The sequence below is a fragment of the Cololabis saira genome, chromosome 18 (genome assembly GCF_033807715.1).
Source record: "Cololabis saira isolate AMF1-May2022 chromosome 18, fColSai1.1, whole genome shotgun sequence".
NCBI lineage: Eukaryota > Metazoa > Chordata > Actinopteri > Beloniformes > Belonidae > Cololabis > Cololabis saira.
The window spans coordinates 8,352,026-8,369,074 of NC_084604.1; the positions used below are offsets into that span (position 1 = coordinate 8,352,026).

A 17,049-nucleotide genomic window follows, 5' to 3' on the forward strand; every position below is an offset into this window, starting at 1 on the left:
ATTTAATAAAAATAATAATTCCTGGTCCTAATTAGCCTGGGGGGGTTGGGAACCGCCGATCTGTTTTATCCATGATCCGTGACCCGTTTGTTGTTGCGGTGCATTTTTTCGTCCAGCAGATGGCGACATTTCACCGAATCGGGCGCGTCTGCCCCGTTGACCCCGCCGACCCCCGCTGCCCACCGCCACCCCCCACAGAGAAGAACGGGCAGGGTCCCTCGCGCAGGGGCCATGCTAATCTTCTCTGTATCGTTCCAATTTTAGTATATGTGATACCGTAGTAACACAACAGAGAGGACTCTGTGAGCCGTATTTAGCTACCCCGGGTACGAGACCCTAGAGTCACATGGCTGCCTCACCGGAGGGCAGAAATGGGCTCTTATGGGAGAAAAACAACTCAAAAACAACTCAAAAACAAGTATTACAACTTCATTACACAGCTATATACATTAAACAACTCATCTATTCCCCAATGTGACAAGATCTGGTTCTGATCCGTCACATTTAGCCTCAGCTTGGGAGAGAGAGCGGGCTCTCAGTCGTGAGTGGGGGGCTGCAGAGACAAAGACGGGCCGGTGTGGCGTCCCTCCCCCCCTCACAGTGACCCGAGGACGGCGGGTACCGGTAAACCGTGAATAAAACCTGCTCAGGGACTGAGAACTCCACTACAACATAAACCAGAAGGCTAATCTGGATTCCTCCGGGCCTGGAGATACTCGTGTCCTGCTGGGATCACAAACCCGGCTGTTTGTTGCACTGCAGAACACATCTGGATCTGGATTGAACATGAAGACGCTCTGGGGGTTCTTTAGTTCTGCCCTGAGCCTCTGTATTTAAATGAAGTGCATGTGAGTGATAGCGTTGCTGAAGACCCTAACCCTAAAAAGCTTGATCTTTTGTGTTAAACTGAAATAAAAAGGAAGAAGTTTTTGGTTGTTGATGTAATGTCACTTGCCTGCCACTTGATGGCGCCACCTGACCGCTCTCCTGCAGCTGCCGCCGGAGCCCGGCGCCTGGAAGGGAGAGGAATCCACTTCATGGGTTTGAATCCAAATGAATGGCTACACTCACATCTAGTTTGGATGTTTTTTCTCAGCTGTGACAATGAAGAGGGGATTTAAGAAAAGGTTAGTTATTCAGGATGCAGTTTACAAACATGTTCAACAAGTTTATTGTCATCTACAGCAGCAACACAACGTTGTATTGAGCAAGGGGTAAATATGCACTACGGTACAGGGGTGTCAAACTATGGAATATTCCCATTAAGCTAAAAAACGCTTCTCTGTACAAAGTTTTAAAGGATGTCTGAAACACCACTTAATTTTTGTGTTGTAAATGGAACTGCTCCGGCATAAGAAATGGATGTGCTGAAAAATGGTATTGTTTTGTGTAATCTCCTTGAAATTATTTTTTTGTTTTTGTTCATTTGGTTTGTTATTTAGTCGTTTAGTTTTTGTTTGTTTCTTAATTATTAAATTGCACTCTCGTTTTTCATATATCCGATAATTTTTCCTTTGTGTAAATTCTTTGTAATTTTCCTTTAATTTCTATCATTTATAGATTTCTAACTGCTCATTTGTATATTTTGTTTTTACAAGTATGATATTAAATTTTATGTTAACTATAGGTGGAGGCACCTGATAAGCTCTTTTAACTGTGCAAATAAATAAATCTAAATCTAAATCTAAATCTACTGTACAAGAGTGTGTAAGATCATTTCATTTAGCCTATTTCAAATTCGATTTATCAGCCTAGTGTCTTTTAAGAAATTAATTAGTGCCTTTCTGGTGATTTCAACCCCCTCTCCCTCTGTTCCCAGGATTCCCCTCAGATTCCACTCACGTCCTGCCTCTCTGACCGTAGGCTCTGCGTCCATTTAACGCAGGACCATAAATCAGCCTTTAGGCTACGCCGTAGGCTCTGCGTCGATTTCACCGGCCCAAACTCGGTCATTTTACAATATAACGTTGGAAAAACACCACGGTTACTGAGGTCATGGTTCACCAACTAGTTTCAAGTGTAACATATGGGAAAATATTGTATATGTCCTTACTTACCGAAGGCTAGACTGAGAATGTCGAGACGGGGAAACCCCTACAACAAGTGAACCCGGAAATTCGGCTCTGATTGGTCGACAAACTTGAAACAAATTCGGGCTCTGATTGGTGGACTCAAGCTTGATTCTCAAACTTGGAACAACACGGGCCTGTGATTGGCTGGTGGAACTTGGAACAGAATTGGAACAAAACTTGGAACAATGAAACAGAGAAGAAGGGTCTCCGGGAGCTCAGGGGGGTCTCCGGAACAAGGTTCAACAAGGTGGATATTTTTGTGTGGGTGTTTATTGTATTTTTCTTTGTTTCTTTTACCTTTTCTTTTTCCTTTCTATTCTTTTTCTATTGATTAATTTGTTTTGGTGATTTTGTATTGAGGGGGAGGATTTTTTATAAGCCCTTCGAGCTTCTTTTCCTCTCCTGCACAAATTATTTGTCCTTGTATGATAAAAAAAAATTACTGTTGTCATTGTGCAAATAAATAAATAAATAGATAAATAAATAAAAAGGTTCGTGTTAGGCAGGGTTGGGTGTAGCGGTAACGCCCTAATGATTAGTCATTTTATCTTATCTTGCTTTTCCTGCTTTTTATAACTTCTTTTTTTGTATTGATTTTAATTGTATTCATTTATAAATATTGTTTCTATTTTCCTTTTCTGATTTTATGTATCTGTAAAGCTCTTTGAATTGCTTTGTGTATGAACTGTGCTCTACAAATAAACTGTATGCCTTGCATATTCCTTATCTGTTTTTTGTTATAAATATAATAATAATAGACTAATGCCATAACAATTCCATTTTGTATTTATTATGAACACATTGCTCTGCCTTAACCCCCCCTTGCTAGACAGTGACTTGTAATGTTCCTTTGTCTCTGTTAATATAATGATAGCAATAAAATGTGTCTTCAAAGACAGTGGGACAATATGGATCTTTTTTTGATGAAGCACAGAGTCTTAGATGTTGGTATGATTAGATTTATTATATAAGATGTAAAATAAACAAGTATTGAAATTAACACAAACACACACACTTCAAAAAACTATATACATAATATGAAAGGAACTATACATGAAAGTAAATGTAAATGTAAGTAATGTGCAATATATACAAGCAAAACCTTATTTTGCTGATCTCTGTTCTTCCAACCACTCCTCCAGAGATTTGCCATTTGAGGCACCAGCACAGAACGTAGCACTGCCATAACGCTGTGCCCAAACTCCTTGGTCTTAGGCCGCCCACACTGGCTACAAATGTTAAAAGAGACTTTTCTCTCATGTCTTCTTTTTGGCTCTCCACTCTCCTCCTTGAGGGCCCGCCGGCGCCGGTTCCTCTGTGTGAACCGGGACACAGGAGCAGCAGGAGCAGGAACAAGTGGAGCTGGGCCTGGATGCTGAAGGTCCAGGAGCTAACAGTACCAGTGACATAGGAGGTGGAACAAGTGGAGCTGGGCCTGGATGCTGAAGGTCCAGGAGCTGACAGTACCAGTGACATAGGAGGTGGAACAAGTGGAGCTGGGCCTGCACTGGATGCTGAGGCTCCAGGAGCTGACAGTACCAGTGACACGCTACCAGTGGCATGCTGCAAACCGAGCAGACTGTGCAGGTTCTGGTGCTGTGAGGGTTGGTGCAGTCGGTTGCTCCCTAGTAGTAGCGGGCCGTCGGCCTGGCCGCAGAACAGGAGCCTGTCCTTGCAGATTTGGAGGGAGGAAAAACTCGTGCCTTAGTCCCGATGTAAGTGGAAAAAGCTCCGGTTTCTCCTCTGGTGGTGGCCCGCGGCCACAGGAATCGGGTTGGCTGGAGTCATGCCCTGGGAAAGAACACTCTCCTGGGGCCTCATTTACACTTCAGTAAACAGTAATGTTTTTAACCCTGATTTAAAGGATCTACAGTTGGAGCAGACCTCAGGTCTACAGGAAGTTTGTTCCACCGGTGAGGAGCAGAATAACTGAACGCTGCCTCGCTGTCTGTACAAAGTGCAGTGGTCCGAAGAGCAGCTCAGGTAGCATCCAACAGGGCGGCTCCGCCAAGTGATGACGTCAAGCCCTATTAGTGAAACTAGAAAATACAATTTCATCATTTCTCTGTGCTATTGAACCCCTGAACCTGGCTTCAGGAGAGGATGACAAAGGATCACCAGAGATGAAACTGGGATCTGCTGCTTCTTGAGAATCACAGAATCCAAACACCAACTTTGGCGAGTTCAAAAAAACTGGGGGCGGGGCTCTGTGGGCGCCTGATCAGCCCACCAATCAAAATATTAAAAAATTAAAAACAAAATTTGACTACAGATTTGTTTCTGGCTTTTATTTTTTCACAGGAAACAGAAATACAGAACAAACAAGGTTTGGCAAGACTCATGCAAGACCTGGAAACATCCTGGAAAGTCTGGAAACCCCCGCAGTCAACAAACGCTCCAACGTCAGAGCCAACAGCAACAAGGAACAGGACATAACATCAGTCAAACACCTCGAGACGTTTGACACCAAAATCCAGGTGTTTCTGCTGAAACCAGATCAACAGGAAGTAAACAACGGCAAGCTCCACCCATCTGATGTTATCAACGACATCAACTTAATGGACAAAAATAAACTCGTCTCTTTAGAACAGTTGATGTTTTGTTGCGTCACCCATCATTAGCCCCGCCTCTATGTTCAGTCCTGTTGCCATGGAAACGGGTTCTGCTCCTCCTCAGGTCACCTGAAACCACAGAAGAAGGAAATCCGTGATGTGTGGCACCAGAGGTGTCTTCAGTATTCACATTCATTACTCAGGTAGAAGTATAGATACTAGAGTTTAAAAATACTCCTGTAGAAGTTGAAGTTTCAACTCAAGTCTTTTATTATTGAGCTTTATTTCGAATATGCAAATTAGAAAGAACAATACTAAAAAGTAAAAAAAAACAAAAAAAGACAAGGCAGACCTCGCAGATCGTATAAATTCATCATATGCTTTATCCACATCCTTTTCTTTATAGACTGTTTCCCAGTTATATGATATTAGGTCATTTTTAAATGCCTCCATAGACTCTTCAGTTTTGATCCGTCTGTAGTGTGGTTTATTGTCCTGATGGTTTTTTTTTTTAATGATACAGTGGTGAATTGTGAAAATTGGCAAGTGGTCACTAATATCATTTATCAATACCCCGCTCTCAGAATTGTTAGTTATTACATTTGTAAAAATGTTGTCAATTAGTGTTGCGCCTTGAGCAGTAATTCGGGTGGGTCTTGTGATTTTGGGATATAGGCAGAGACTATACAGGGTATTGATAAATTCTTCAATATTTTTGTGTTTATTTGGATTTAGTAGGTCTTTTACTCGAGTAAAAGTATAAAAGTACTGGTTTCAAAACTACTTAAAGTATAAAAGTAAAAGTAATGTAAGGGGGACAAAAGCCATGAATGACAAAAGCCATTGAAAATGAATGTATCTTAGTATAATGCAAATATATTAAAGAAGCATATATGTGTACTATTGAGCATTAACATGTGTTTCAGAGAGCAGGAGATATGATGACTAGTTTCCTAGTTACCCTACTAAGTATTGTAATGGTGCAAAAAGTCAAACTTCAGAGGCATGTTATCATTTATCCTAACCTTTATTGGAATGTACATCCAAGTTTAGTTGCAGGAATCTGAGGGAACGGATGTAAGAACAAAACTGGACAAGAACATCTGAAACAACCACAACCAAATTCACTCTATCCGGATGGAGCAATTTAACTGGATAGGTTTTTTTTTAAAGGCCGAAATGAAATAGAGTAACGAGGCTGTTTTTAAAATGTAAGGAGTAAAAAGTAAAGATAAATGCGTGAAAATGTAAGGAGTAAAAGTAAAAAGTCGTCTGAAAAATAATTACTCCAGTGAAGTATAGATAACCAAAATGTCTACTTAAGTAAGGTTACAAAGTATTTGTACTTTGTTACTTGACATCTCTGTGTGGGACAGGAGAGTTCAAACTCTGATCGGCTGAGTTGTCCTGCTCAGCCAATCAGAGGCCTCCGCTGGGTCACACCTGTTCTCCATCCTAGGAACGACTCACCACCACCAACAACAACAACAACGACAATAATGACGACAACCAGGGGGGTATTAATCCAAGAAGGAGGTTTACTGGCTAAACTGGGTATGTTAACTCAGGGTAAATGGTAAACCTGGGATTTCCGTTCCAAAATGGTCAGGTTAAGTAAGTCACCATGGTAACATAGGCTCTGAACCAAACCTGGTAGGGGGTAGGTTTTATGCCGGTTTTGTTCAGATAACCCAGTTATGTTCGGGTATTTAAGCGCAAGTTCAGAGGGCTGCTGCAACTTGTTACACATAGAAGCCCAAATTGTCTGTGTAATTCACCGTGAGAGGGTGATAAGACCACGATATGACATTTTGGCTTTCCCCGATTTCCCCGTTTTTCAGCAGAATCCCTGATTTATTTGAGTAAGCTTCTCCATCCATACACTGTAAACCCTAATAAGTTCACAGAATTCACTTTTTTTTTTTGTAACTGATCACCCAAAAATATTTCTGTGATATTTTAAAAATGTTTTAAGTTTATACAAAATAGAAATTACACTTACACTTGCCTTACATTATCTTCCACAACTCATAGTCTGTGAGACATACACTCAAAATTCATTCTAAAATCAAATACTGATGCCAGCCCATTGTTATTAGATGCATCGATGGGACCCATGTGCCAATTACAGCACCATCCCAAAATGAGGCTGACTTTGTTAACAGGAAAGGTTTCCACAGCATCAATGTCCAAGTAGGTATAATGGAACCGTAAGCTGCTTTTATTTTTCTATATATTTCTCTATATTTGAAAACGTATTTTTTCAATTGCCAGATGATGCGATGCTGCAAATCTAATATCAAACGTGGAGGCGAGATGGCCAGGCTCTGTGCATGATGCCAGGATGTAGGGAATCAAATTTGAGCACCAAATGTCTACAGAGTACGTTATATTACTAATATTATATTGACCAGTTTTGCCAATATTCATGTGTCTAACTTTGTGTTATATGTGCAATTGCAAGAGAATTTGCTGGCTATCTCCTGGGGGATAGAGGATATCCGTGCCCCCACACTCATTACCCCGTACCCCGATCCGGATGCTGCAGCGCAAACGCAGTTCAACGTGGCTCACAGCAGAACCCGGGTCAAAATAGAGATGACTTTTGGGATTCTCAAGGAGAGGTTTCAGTGCTTCTGCAGACTGAGGGACTGCCAGACAGGGCTGGGATAGAATTGTTGCATGTGCCATATTGAACAACATTGCCACATTGCGCAATGAATTGACTCCAGTCATTAGGAGCCGGTACCGGCTCCTCCCTTTCAGCAGCAGCTTGACATGCAGATGGTCACAGAGTGTGTGATCAAATCTGTCTCAATCATTTCAATTAAAAAAATACAGTTGACAGAGTTTTCACTTTTTTTTATTTTTATTTTTAATTTTTTTAATTCATTTGCCCATTGTTTGCTTCATTCATTTAATATAAAATTCACATAATGGCCTAAACGTACGCATTGACGCGATCAGTAATTATCTGCCAAATCATATCACGTGCTTTGGCAGATGTATTAGTGTGGTGGAGGACTTGCTGCTCCATTTTTCAACCCTCGATAGATGATGTCTTTATAGATTCACCGGGAACTCGCACAACTCTGGGTCACTTGAGTTAATTCATAACCGGTGTGTTGGAACCAACTGAGCGGGTTTAGTCGTCATGGGTTCAAATAACCTCAAGATGAGACTTTAACTCAGTGTTTGTTAAACCTCCTTCTTGGAATACCCCCCTGGTCCAGGTCCAGGTCCAGGTCCAGGTCCAGAGCAGACTGACAGAGTCAGCATGTGGGACCTGTCGATTAAGGTTATGAGTAGATGTGGTCCCAGGACCGATCCTTGAGGAACACCTGCTACCTGATCGGACTGAAATCTACCTGTGAAGTCATTTTCAAACCCCTCACGGCAGGTTTGGTCAGGTGAGGCTTCAGGTGACGTGTGAAGGAGGAACAATCATCTCACCTCACTGCAGAACACAGCTCTTCCTGGATCGGGTCCGTTTGGGTCTGGGACTCCTGTCGGCTCCTGTGGAGACAGAGATGAGCCGATTGGCCGGTTGGTGGGGGGACAGTGAGGACACGGTGGTTCTGACGGAGCCACCGGGAACTCAGAGAAGTTCAGCTGAGAACCGTCTCAGTCCCCGATATAAAGATAGATAGGTAGATAGATAGATTTATTTATTGTACCCTTGGGTAAATTTGGTTCACAGTGAGTGCTTCCTCATACAATCCAAAACCATACACTCAACAACACAGGATAAGATAAAGTGACGACAGTGCTTTGGCTAAAATAACAAAGAACAAAAAGGACGGCCCCAAGATAAGTTTAAAAAAATCAGTAGATAAAAACATTCAAAATAAAATATTCAAACCAGGCCAAAGGATAAAAAATGTGCCTTGTCATAAAAACAAGATGAAGGAAACGATACAAAACATAAATACAAGGTTATGTTGCAGTTTCTGTTACTTGTTAAAAGCACTAATGGCTGCTGGTACAAAGCTGTTTTTGTAACGTTTGGTTTTACAAGCAGGAACCCTGAACCTCCGACCTGATGGAGCAGCTGAAACTCACCTTTAAGAAGGTGGGAGTTGTCTTTTAAAATAGTTATCCTCTGTAACTGTTTAGTATACAGGGATTCTGGATGAAGGTGAGACTCTCCAATCAGCTTGCTCGACCATTTCACAATTTGGTTTAAACAATTTTTGTTTTTAAGGGACACATGTCAAAACTATGAAGCAAGACAGAAAGATAAATCTGATTCTATAAAAGCACGATAAAACAAGATCAGCATGGTCCTGGCCAGTGGTGTAAAGTAACAATGTACAAGTACTTCGTTATTGTACTTAAGTAAGATTTTTGAGAATTTGTACTTTTATTGATACTTTCATTTTTCTGTACTTTTATTTTTACTTCGTTACATTTTCAAGGAAAAAAAAAAAATCGTACTTTTAATCCGCTATAAATTAAAATTGGACACGTCGTTACTCGCTACAAATTAAAGTTTTACATTAAATGAAAATGTAGGCTATTGCCGTGAGAACAGCACAGCGGGGGCTGATTTATGGTTCCGCGTTACACCGGCGCAGAGCTACGGCGTAGGGTACTTTTTACTTTTTACTTTTGCACCATACACCGTATGGTGCGCTTGGCTGCATACCCTACGCCAGGGGTCCTCAAACTACGGCCCACCTCCACATTTGACCCGGCCCCCTGAACAGTGCGCAAAAAAAAAAAAAAAAAAATGCCAGAGTGGTGTAGAAAGAGAGTGGTGACACTAGCGTTGACTCCCATTGTAACGATGGAAATGCGGAAGTGCTCATTCTATCTCAATGGGTAGTTCCACTCATAGGAGCAATGTTTGAAACTGCAGCCCATACTGTAAGATAGGCACGCGCTTTGCGGCGAGATCAAAGCGTGTCGCCACTCTCTTTATACACCACTCTGACTACGACCTCACTTTGTTTGCCGTTTGCCCCAGTATAGAACGTGAACGTGAGCCCCCCAGAACGAATAATGGCAAAAAGGTTGGGTAAGAGAAAAATTGATTCAGAATGCAGGGTATTTAACCCGCAGTGGACACATTTTTTTGTTCAATGCAAAGAAAAGGCTGTTTGCCTCATCTGTCAAGAGGCGGTGGCGGTATTCAAAGAATACAATCTGCGCCGACATTATGAATCCCGTCACAAAGAAAAGTATGATAGCTTGCAAGGCCAAATGAGAGAAACCAAACTTGCAAAGCTAAAAAGTGGACTGTTAGCTCAGCAGACTACATTTGTACAACAAGTTCAGCAGAACCAAGCGGCAGTTCGGGCCAGTTTCCGTGTTGCTCAGCTGATCGCAAGCGGCGGCAAACCTTTCACTGAGGGGGAGTTTGTCAAGAAGTGTTTGAATGTTGTCGTGGAGGAGATGTGCCCCGAAAAGAAAGATGTGTTTAATGCTGTGAGTCTGTCGGCGTGTACAGTTACCAGACGTGATGAAGAAATGGGTGATAATGTATATGCCCAGCTGCAGCAAAAGACAAAACAATTTGAGTTTTTTTCTTTAGCACTGGATGAGAGCACGGACGTGCAGGACACCGCGCAGCTTCTTATTTTTATTCGTGGAGTTAACACAAAGTTTCAAATGTGCGAGTATGAAAGGCACTACGACGGGGAAGGATATTTTTGCCAAAGTGTGTCAAACCATGGAAAAGTTGGATCTGGACTGGGCAAAGCTTGCCAGCATCACCACTGACGGGGCCCCAGGTATGGTCGGCGCGACGCGGGGTCTAATAGGGCGAGTGAACCGGGAGATGGAAGAGCGGGGTCTCCCCACACCGCTACAGGTACACTGCCTAATCCACCAGCAAGCACTGTGCTGCAAAGTGCTAAAATGGGATTCCGTAATGAAGATTGTGGTGTCATGCGTAAACGCCATCAGAGCAAATGCACTTAAACACAGGCAGTTCCAACAAATCCTGTCTGAACTGGAGTCTGCGTACGGAGATGTGCTGTACTACACCGAGATCCGATGGCTGAGCCGCGGCAAAGTTCTGAGGCGTTTTTATGAGCTGCTACCCGAAATTAACAATTTTCTTCAATCAAAAGGCAAAACGGTCCCAGAGCTGAGCGACCCAGTGTGGAAATGGCACCTCGCATTCTTAACAGATGTGACAGAAATGCTAAATGGGCTTAACTTGCAGCTACAAGGCCAGGGGAAACTCATTAGCGACATGTATTCCCACATAAAGGCATTTGAGGTGAAACTGGCGCTGGTTTTGGAACAAGTGAAAAAGTGTAACTTCGCCCATCTCCGTGCTACCCAAAGCCTTTCTGCAGAGAAGCCAGCGGTCCCTTTCCCAGCTGCAAAGTGCGTGGAAGCACTGGAAATGGTGACGGCGGAGTTCGGTGTGCGGTTCCGCGAACTACATGTTCATGCCAAAAAAATCTGTCTCTTTCAGAACCCCTTTCTTGTCAATGAAGCCGAGCCTTCTTACCAGTTTGAGCTGGCCGAGCTACAGACCTGTGATGCTGTGAAAGACGAATTCAAGCCTAACGATCTCATCGGATTCTATGCCGCCCTCCCTGACACCTACCCGAACATAAAAAAACAGGCAATGAAGATGTCCACGGTTTTTGGCAGCACGTATATCTGCGAGCAAACCTTTTCACGCATGAAACTCCTGAAATCTCAGATCAACATCTGCATCAGAGTTTGCGACTGGCTGTGACTAGCATGGAACCCGACATCCAACTCCTCACCAGCCAGATGCAAGCACAAAGTTCACACTGATGAACACAGCTACAGTACAGGTAAGCTCACTTTTCTATATGCCTATATCACTTTTCTAATAAGGGTAATAATAATAATCTATTTTAGCCTACTCTACTGGGATAAAATCCATCTCCACAACCATACTAGTATTGTTGAAATGTATTGTGCTGTGTAGGTGCTGCATTACTTTAGTTTGGTTTCTAAGCCTGCTTACTTTGTGGTTTTCAGAGGGAAGTTGATGAGAGAGAGCCTGCAGTGGTGTCTACTGGGCGAGCTTACAACACTGGATAATAAATTAAAGAACACAATAACTTTGGGAGAGACTGCTCATATGAGTGATTTAATTCGGCTCTTATCAAAAGATTGTGCACGGCACAACAGAAACTTTTTTTCTGTGAACCCAGAGAGGGTTGTTTTGTTTGGTTACTATTGATTCCATAAATAGGCCTACTGTTATATATTTTCTGTGAAAAATATTTCCTTACTTTTTCTGTGAAGAACCCAGAGAGGGTTATTTGATTTTTATTTATTTCATAAATAGTGTTATTATACATTTCCTGACATTTTTTTTTTGTGAAGAACCCAGAGAGGGTCTCAGAAATGGTTATTAATGTGTGGTTTTATTATGGAAACAATAAATGTTTAATGTAGGCACCCCTGCGATCATCACACTTTTCTTGTTACAAGCTGACCCCGGCCCCCCATCAGAGGTGGGAAAAGTTATGTGGCCCTCACTGGAAAAAGGTTGAGGACCCCTGCCCTACGCCGTAGGCTCTGCGTTGGTGTAACGCGGAACCATAAATCAGCTTTGAGCGGCAGCCGACGCTCAAGCCGACGAAATTAAAATGGGGTAATGGAAACAAACGCTAAAGGGGTCAGAATAATATCACCATTATTTAGAGTTGTAAGCTAATTCTTGGATTCTTCATTTCTTTGCAATCCTTTTGAAAATAATTTTGTACTTTGTACTTTTTACTTTTTACTTAAGTACATTTTACACCATGTACTTTTGGTACTTTATTATATTTAATTTGAGGTACTTTTATACTTTTACTTAAGTAATTTTCTTAATGGGTACTTTTTACTTTTACTTAAGTAATTTTCTTAATTTCTTTTTTCTCCTTGTCTGCACACATATTATTGATTGATACCATGACGGTAGAAACCAAAAGTGTATATATGTGCATTATTACTATATGTAATATATATACATATATACGCACACATATGCGTACACATATATAAATATACACATACAAACCCAGTGTTTTTTTTTTTTTTTTTTTTACTTTTACTTAAGTAATTTTCAAGCAGAAAATTTGTACTTTTACTTAAGTACAATATTTTTGTACTTTTTCCACCTCTGGTCCTGGCAATGTTAAAAGTGGACAGTTTTCTCTGAAGAACATGGTCAACATGGTCATCATCAGCGTACAGTCTCAGAAACAGGAGAAACTCTAGGCTAGCAGTTGTAGTTACCAAACATGTCTGTTCCCGTACCTGCGGAAGACGTCCTGGACACCTCTGAGGTTCTGTCTGGACCAGGACCAGGATCCCGTTTGCTTCTTGCCACTTCTATCGAGCTGATCACCTCAAACTCAGATGTTTCTCCCGCACCGGCGCTGTGGAAGCTTGCACTGGAATCCTCCGAGCTCGGCTGGGCTCCATCGGGTCCAGCAGAACCTTTGGTTTTGATGTCAAGCCCAGAGTCCAAGTGAATGTCCTGAACTCCGTCTGGTCCAGCAGAACCTCTGGTTTTGATGTCCAGCTCAGAGTCCTGCGCTCCTTGCTGGTTCTGGTCCCCCTCAGAAGTTGTACGGGGGTTCTGGATGTCTGAGGGATCTGTGCTGGGTCCTGGGGAGGCCGGTTCTGGTTCTTTCTTTGGTGCTGGATCCGTGGAGATGTGGACTGGATCTTTGGTGTTCTGTGATTGGCTGGAAGCAGAGGATTCTGGTTGGTCCACGGCCTGTGACCTCCGTTTGATGCTGGGACGACCTGAAGAGACAACAACAACAGCAGCAGTGAGACGTGTCCTTGACCGCACTGACGTCAAAGAAGCAGGATTTTACTTTAACCCTTGTGCTGTCTTTGGGTCAAGGGAGGGTGAAGGGAGGAAAGATGGAAGGAAGGAAGGGAGAAAAGATGGAAGGAAGGAAGGGAGAAAAGATGGAAGGAAGGAAGGGAGAAAAGATGGAAGGAAGGAAGGGAGAAAAGATGGAAGGAAGGAAAGAAGGAAGAAAGGAGGAAAGAAGGAAGGAAGTAGGAAAGGGAGTAAGGAAGGGAGAAAAGATGGAAGGAAGGAAGGAAGGAAGGAAGGAAGGAAGGAAGGAAGGAAGGAAGGAAGGAAGGAAGGAAGAAAGGAGAAAAGAAGGAAAGAAAGAAGGAAGTAGGAAAGGGAGTAAGGAAGGGAGAAAAGATGGAAGGGAGGAAAGAAGGAAGTAAGGAAGAAAGGAGAAAATAAGGAAAGAAGGAAGGAAGTAGGAAAGGGAGTAAGGAAGGGATAAAAGATGGAAGGAATGAAGGAAGGAAGGAATGAAGGAAGGAAGGAAGGAAGGAGGAAAGGGAGTAAGGCAAGGAGAAAAGATGGAAGGAAGGAAGGGAGAAAAGATGGAAGGAAGGAAAGAAGGAAGTGAGGAAGAAAGGAGACAAGAAGGAAAGAAGGAAGGAAGTAGGAAAGGGAGTAAGGAAGGGAGAAAAGATGGAAGGGAGGAAGGAAGGAAGGGAGAAAAGATGGAAGGAAGGAAAGAAGGAAGTAAGGAAGAAAGGAGAAAAGAAGGAAGGAAGTAGGAAAGGGAGTAAGGAAGGGAGAAAAGATGGAAGGAAGGAAAGAAGGAAGTGAGGAAGAAAGGAGAAAAGAAGGAAAGAAGGAAGGAATTAGGAAAGGGAGTAAGGAAGGGAGAAAAGATGGGAGGAAAGAAGGAAGTAAAGGTGCGGGTATGGTTCTGCGTCACACACACGCAGAGCACACGGCGCACCCGTGACGCCGTCACGAATCGTTCTGACTTCTCCGTCTCTCCATTTGGTCGCGGTGCAGTACCCCCCGCGGCCACTAGTTAGCGATCTTTTTCTGAATGGTTTATCCGACTTTTTCCGGTCACAGTAAATCAAAGAAATAAGGACAACTATTGTGCAAAAAAACAAAAACAAAAAAAATCACATATAAACGAAGAAAAAAGCCCTGGAAGTTCACTACTGATTCAAACCGGAAACCGGAAATGCTTTGCTTTCAAACGAACCAATCACAGCCCTCTCGGTCTGCGTGTGGATGGCGTCTCCTCGACGCGTAGTTACAATTTTCGGGAGGTGCACGTCACTGACGGCGCATGTGACGGCGTGTCCTCTGCGTGTACAAAAACCACACGCCGTAGACACGGCGTCGTTTTGACGCAGAACCATAATTCAGCCTTTAGAAAGAAAGGAAAAAAGAAGGAAAGAAGGAAGGAAGTAGGAAAGGGAGTAAGGAAGGGAGAAAAGATGGAAGGGAGCAAAGAAGGGAGAAAAGATGGAAGGAAGGGAGAAAGGAAGGAAGAAGGGAGAAAAGGAAAGAAGGGAGGGGGGAAGAAGGGAGGAATGGAGAAAATAAGGAAAGAAGGAAGGAAAAGCAAAGAAGGTAAAGGAACAAATGAGGAAAGGGAGGTAGGAAGAAAAAGGAGTAAAGGAGGGTAAAAAAGGAGGAAAAGAGGAAATGAAGAAGGAAGGAGAGAGCAGGAGGAAAGAAGGATAGAAGAATTGGGTCATTTTGACCCAAAGACGGTACAAGGGTTAAAATGACATGAATGGAAGTTCTATGACACTTTAGTGATTCTGATTGGGTTGACCCGAGGAACGACGATACGAGGAGTGAATCAGACTGTCTGGAAGAGGAGGCCCTCACAGCTTATTTCACGGAGGTCCAACTGTCCTCACCCTGGACTCTGCTGCCCCTCTCTGCCCGGGTCCGGGTCTTCCTCAGGTTGCAGCCGGTCCGGATCTCAGCCAGCAGGTTGTCGATGATGCATCCTTCATCTGGAGCGTTCAGGCCTCTCCTGACTGGACGACACACACGTCAATCACACACTTCCTGTCTCTGATATTGTTGTCAGCTTGTGGACCTCCTGCAGCCTCAGGTCCAGGAGCCACATCAGTGTGGTACTTAAGTTGGACTCACCGACGCGGTTGGTGGTGCCTCCTTTGAGTTTCTTCTCCTCCTCTTGTTTCTTCCTCTTCTTTTCCTGCTCTCGACGACTCTCATTGTCCTGAAATGATCCGAATGTTTTAGACCAATAAAGAAGTCATCTGACAACAACAACCCAGAACCCGTCAACGGAGACGTGAAGACAAACGCCATCAAGAAACATCATGAACCAGAGGCTACATCTGCTTCTGAAGAGCAAACCAGGTCTGGTTCTGCAGCCCCTCTACAGACCACTAGGGTCCAGATCCAGACCTGCAGGTCCAGATCCAGACCTGCAGGTCTGGATCTGGACCTGCAGGTCTGGATCTGGACCTGCAGAACATCAGCACCTCAGAGTTGGATCACCAAACAGATTTTTATGCTTGTTGAATAAAATGAACAAGGAGCCGCCGTCAGAATCTCTTTCTCTGATGTCACATCCTGACTCAGACGTCTGACTCCAACCCCCCGACCAATCGGTGGCCTGTAGTGTGATGATGTCAGATACAGCCGACTCAGCCGCTTAGAACGTCAGCAGAGTAGATACAGAAAAAGTATCTACTCGGTACGTTAGACCCCTGGTGGGAAAGAACCAAACAGACTGGAGGAGTGTCGGGCTGAGTAGGTGCTAGTGGAAAAGCGCCATTTGCCAACAACACTACAAACCAAGAGCTTTTATTTTGAAGGTCTGTGTACTGAAATCCCCTAAACCCCGACTGGCTGCTCACCTTGATGGCTCGCAGGAATAGATCTCTGAAGGTCTTGATGGTCCTGAAGAGCTCGTCGAGCGAGAAGCTGCTGACATCCTCACACAGGTAGTCGGCCAAGTCCTGCCTCCTGTCCTCCACCGAGGACAGCATCTGCTGCAGCTGCTCACATGTCTGCAGGCTCTCCTGAGGATACACCACAGAAGAAGAACAACAGGTGGGTCAGGACGGGTCAGTCGGGGACTCCAAGCTGCCCCTGGACAGGGGCGGAGCTTGCTGAGCTCACCTGGATGGCCGACAGGTACTGCTCCTTCACATCGTCGGGGGAAGAAGAGAGTTTCTTCTCAGCGATTTGTAACCGTTTGACGAGGGAGTTGGTTTCAGACAGGATGGAGTCGACGCTGATGCTGCAGGTGGAGTCAGAGATGATCATCAGTCAGCGTTGGACAGTCAACACCTTAATACAGCGTCTTTCTAGTCCAGGACCCCCCCCCCCGGGAGCTTTTGGCACTGCCTCCAGCAAACTGTCAAACTGTCCGCTCCTTTAAATCAGGCCTAAAAACATTACCGTTTACTGAAGCGGACTCTTAAATTAAGGTTTTTCTCCCACTAGGGGAGTTTTTTACCTGCCATTGTTTATGTAATAATTGCTCGGGGGTTTATGTTCTGGTCTCTGGAAAGCGCCTAGAGGCAACTTCTGTTGTAATTGACGCTGTATAAATAAAATTTAACTGAATTGAATTGATGGATAAGCCCTGAATGCAGGCATTGTGACGTAGAATTGTCAAATTGGTTTAATTCACCGCACAAATCGGCCCAGA

The 17,049-nt window shown here is 43.6% G+C and overlaps 1 protein-coding gene and 1 pseudogene across 1 annotated transcript in view; both read right to left on the reverse strand.

Moving 5' to 3' along the window:
* Positions 1-216: 216 nt before the first annotated feature.
* LOC133418722 (U6 spliceosomal RNA) lies at positions 217-287 on the reverse strand (annotated as a pseudogene).
* A 4,230-nt stretch (positions 288-4,517) lies between these two features.
* The window catches only part of LOC133418705 (inverted formin-2-like), a 44,346-nt gene continuing 31,814 nt past the window's right edge, over positions 4,518-17,049 (reverse strand). Inside the window, exons 18-24 of the mRNA XM_061707533.1 lie at positions 16,515-16,635; positions 16,250-16,414; positions 15,516-15,603; positions 15,275-15,397; positions 12,869-13,363; positions 8,078-8,140; positions 4,518-4,753 (exon numbers count right to left, since the gene is read on the reverse strand). Coding sequence (XP_061563517.1) covers positions 8,079-8,140; positions 12,869-13,363; positions 15,275-15,397; positions 15,516-15,603; positions 16,250-16,414; positions 16,515-16,635 — 1,054 coding nt within the window. The 3' untranslated portion in view covers positions 4,518-4,753; position 8,078. The remainder of the gene's footprint in view (positions 4,754-8,077; positions 8,141-12,868; positions 13,364-15,274; positions 15,398-15,515; positions 15,604-16,249; positions 16,415-16,514; positions 16,636-17,049) is intronic.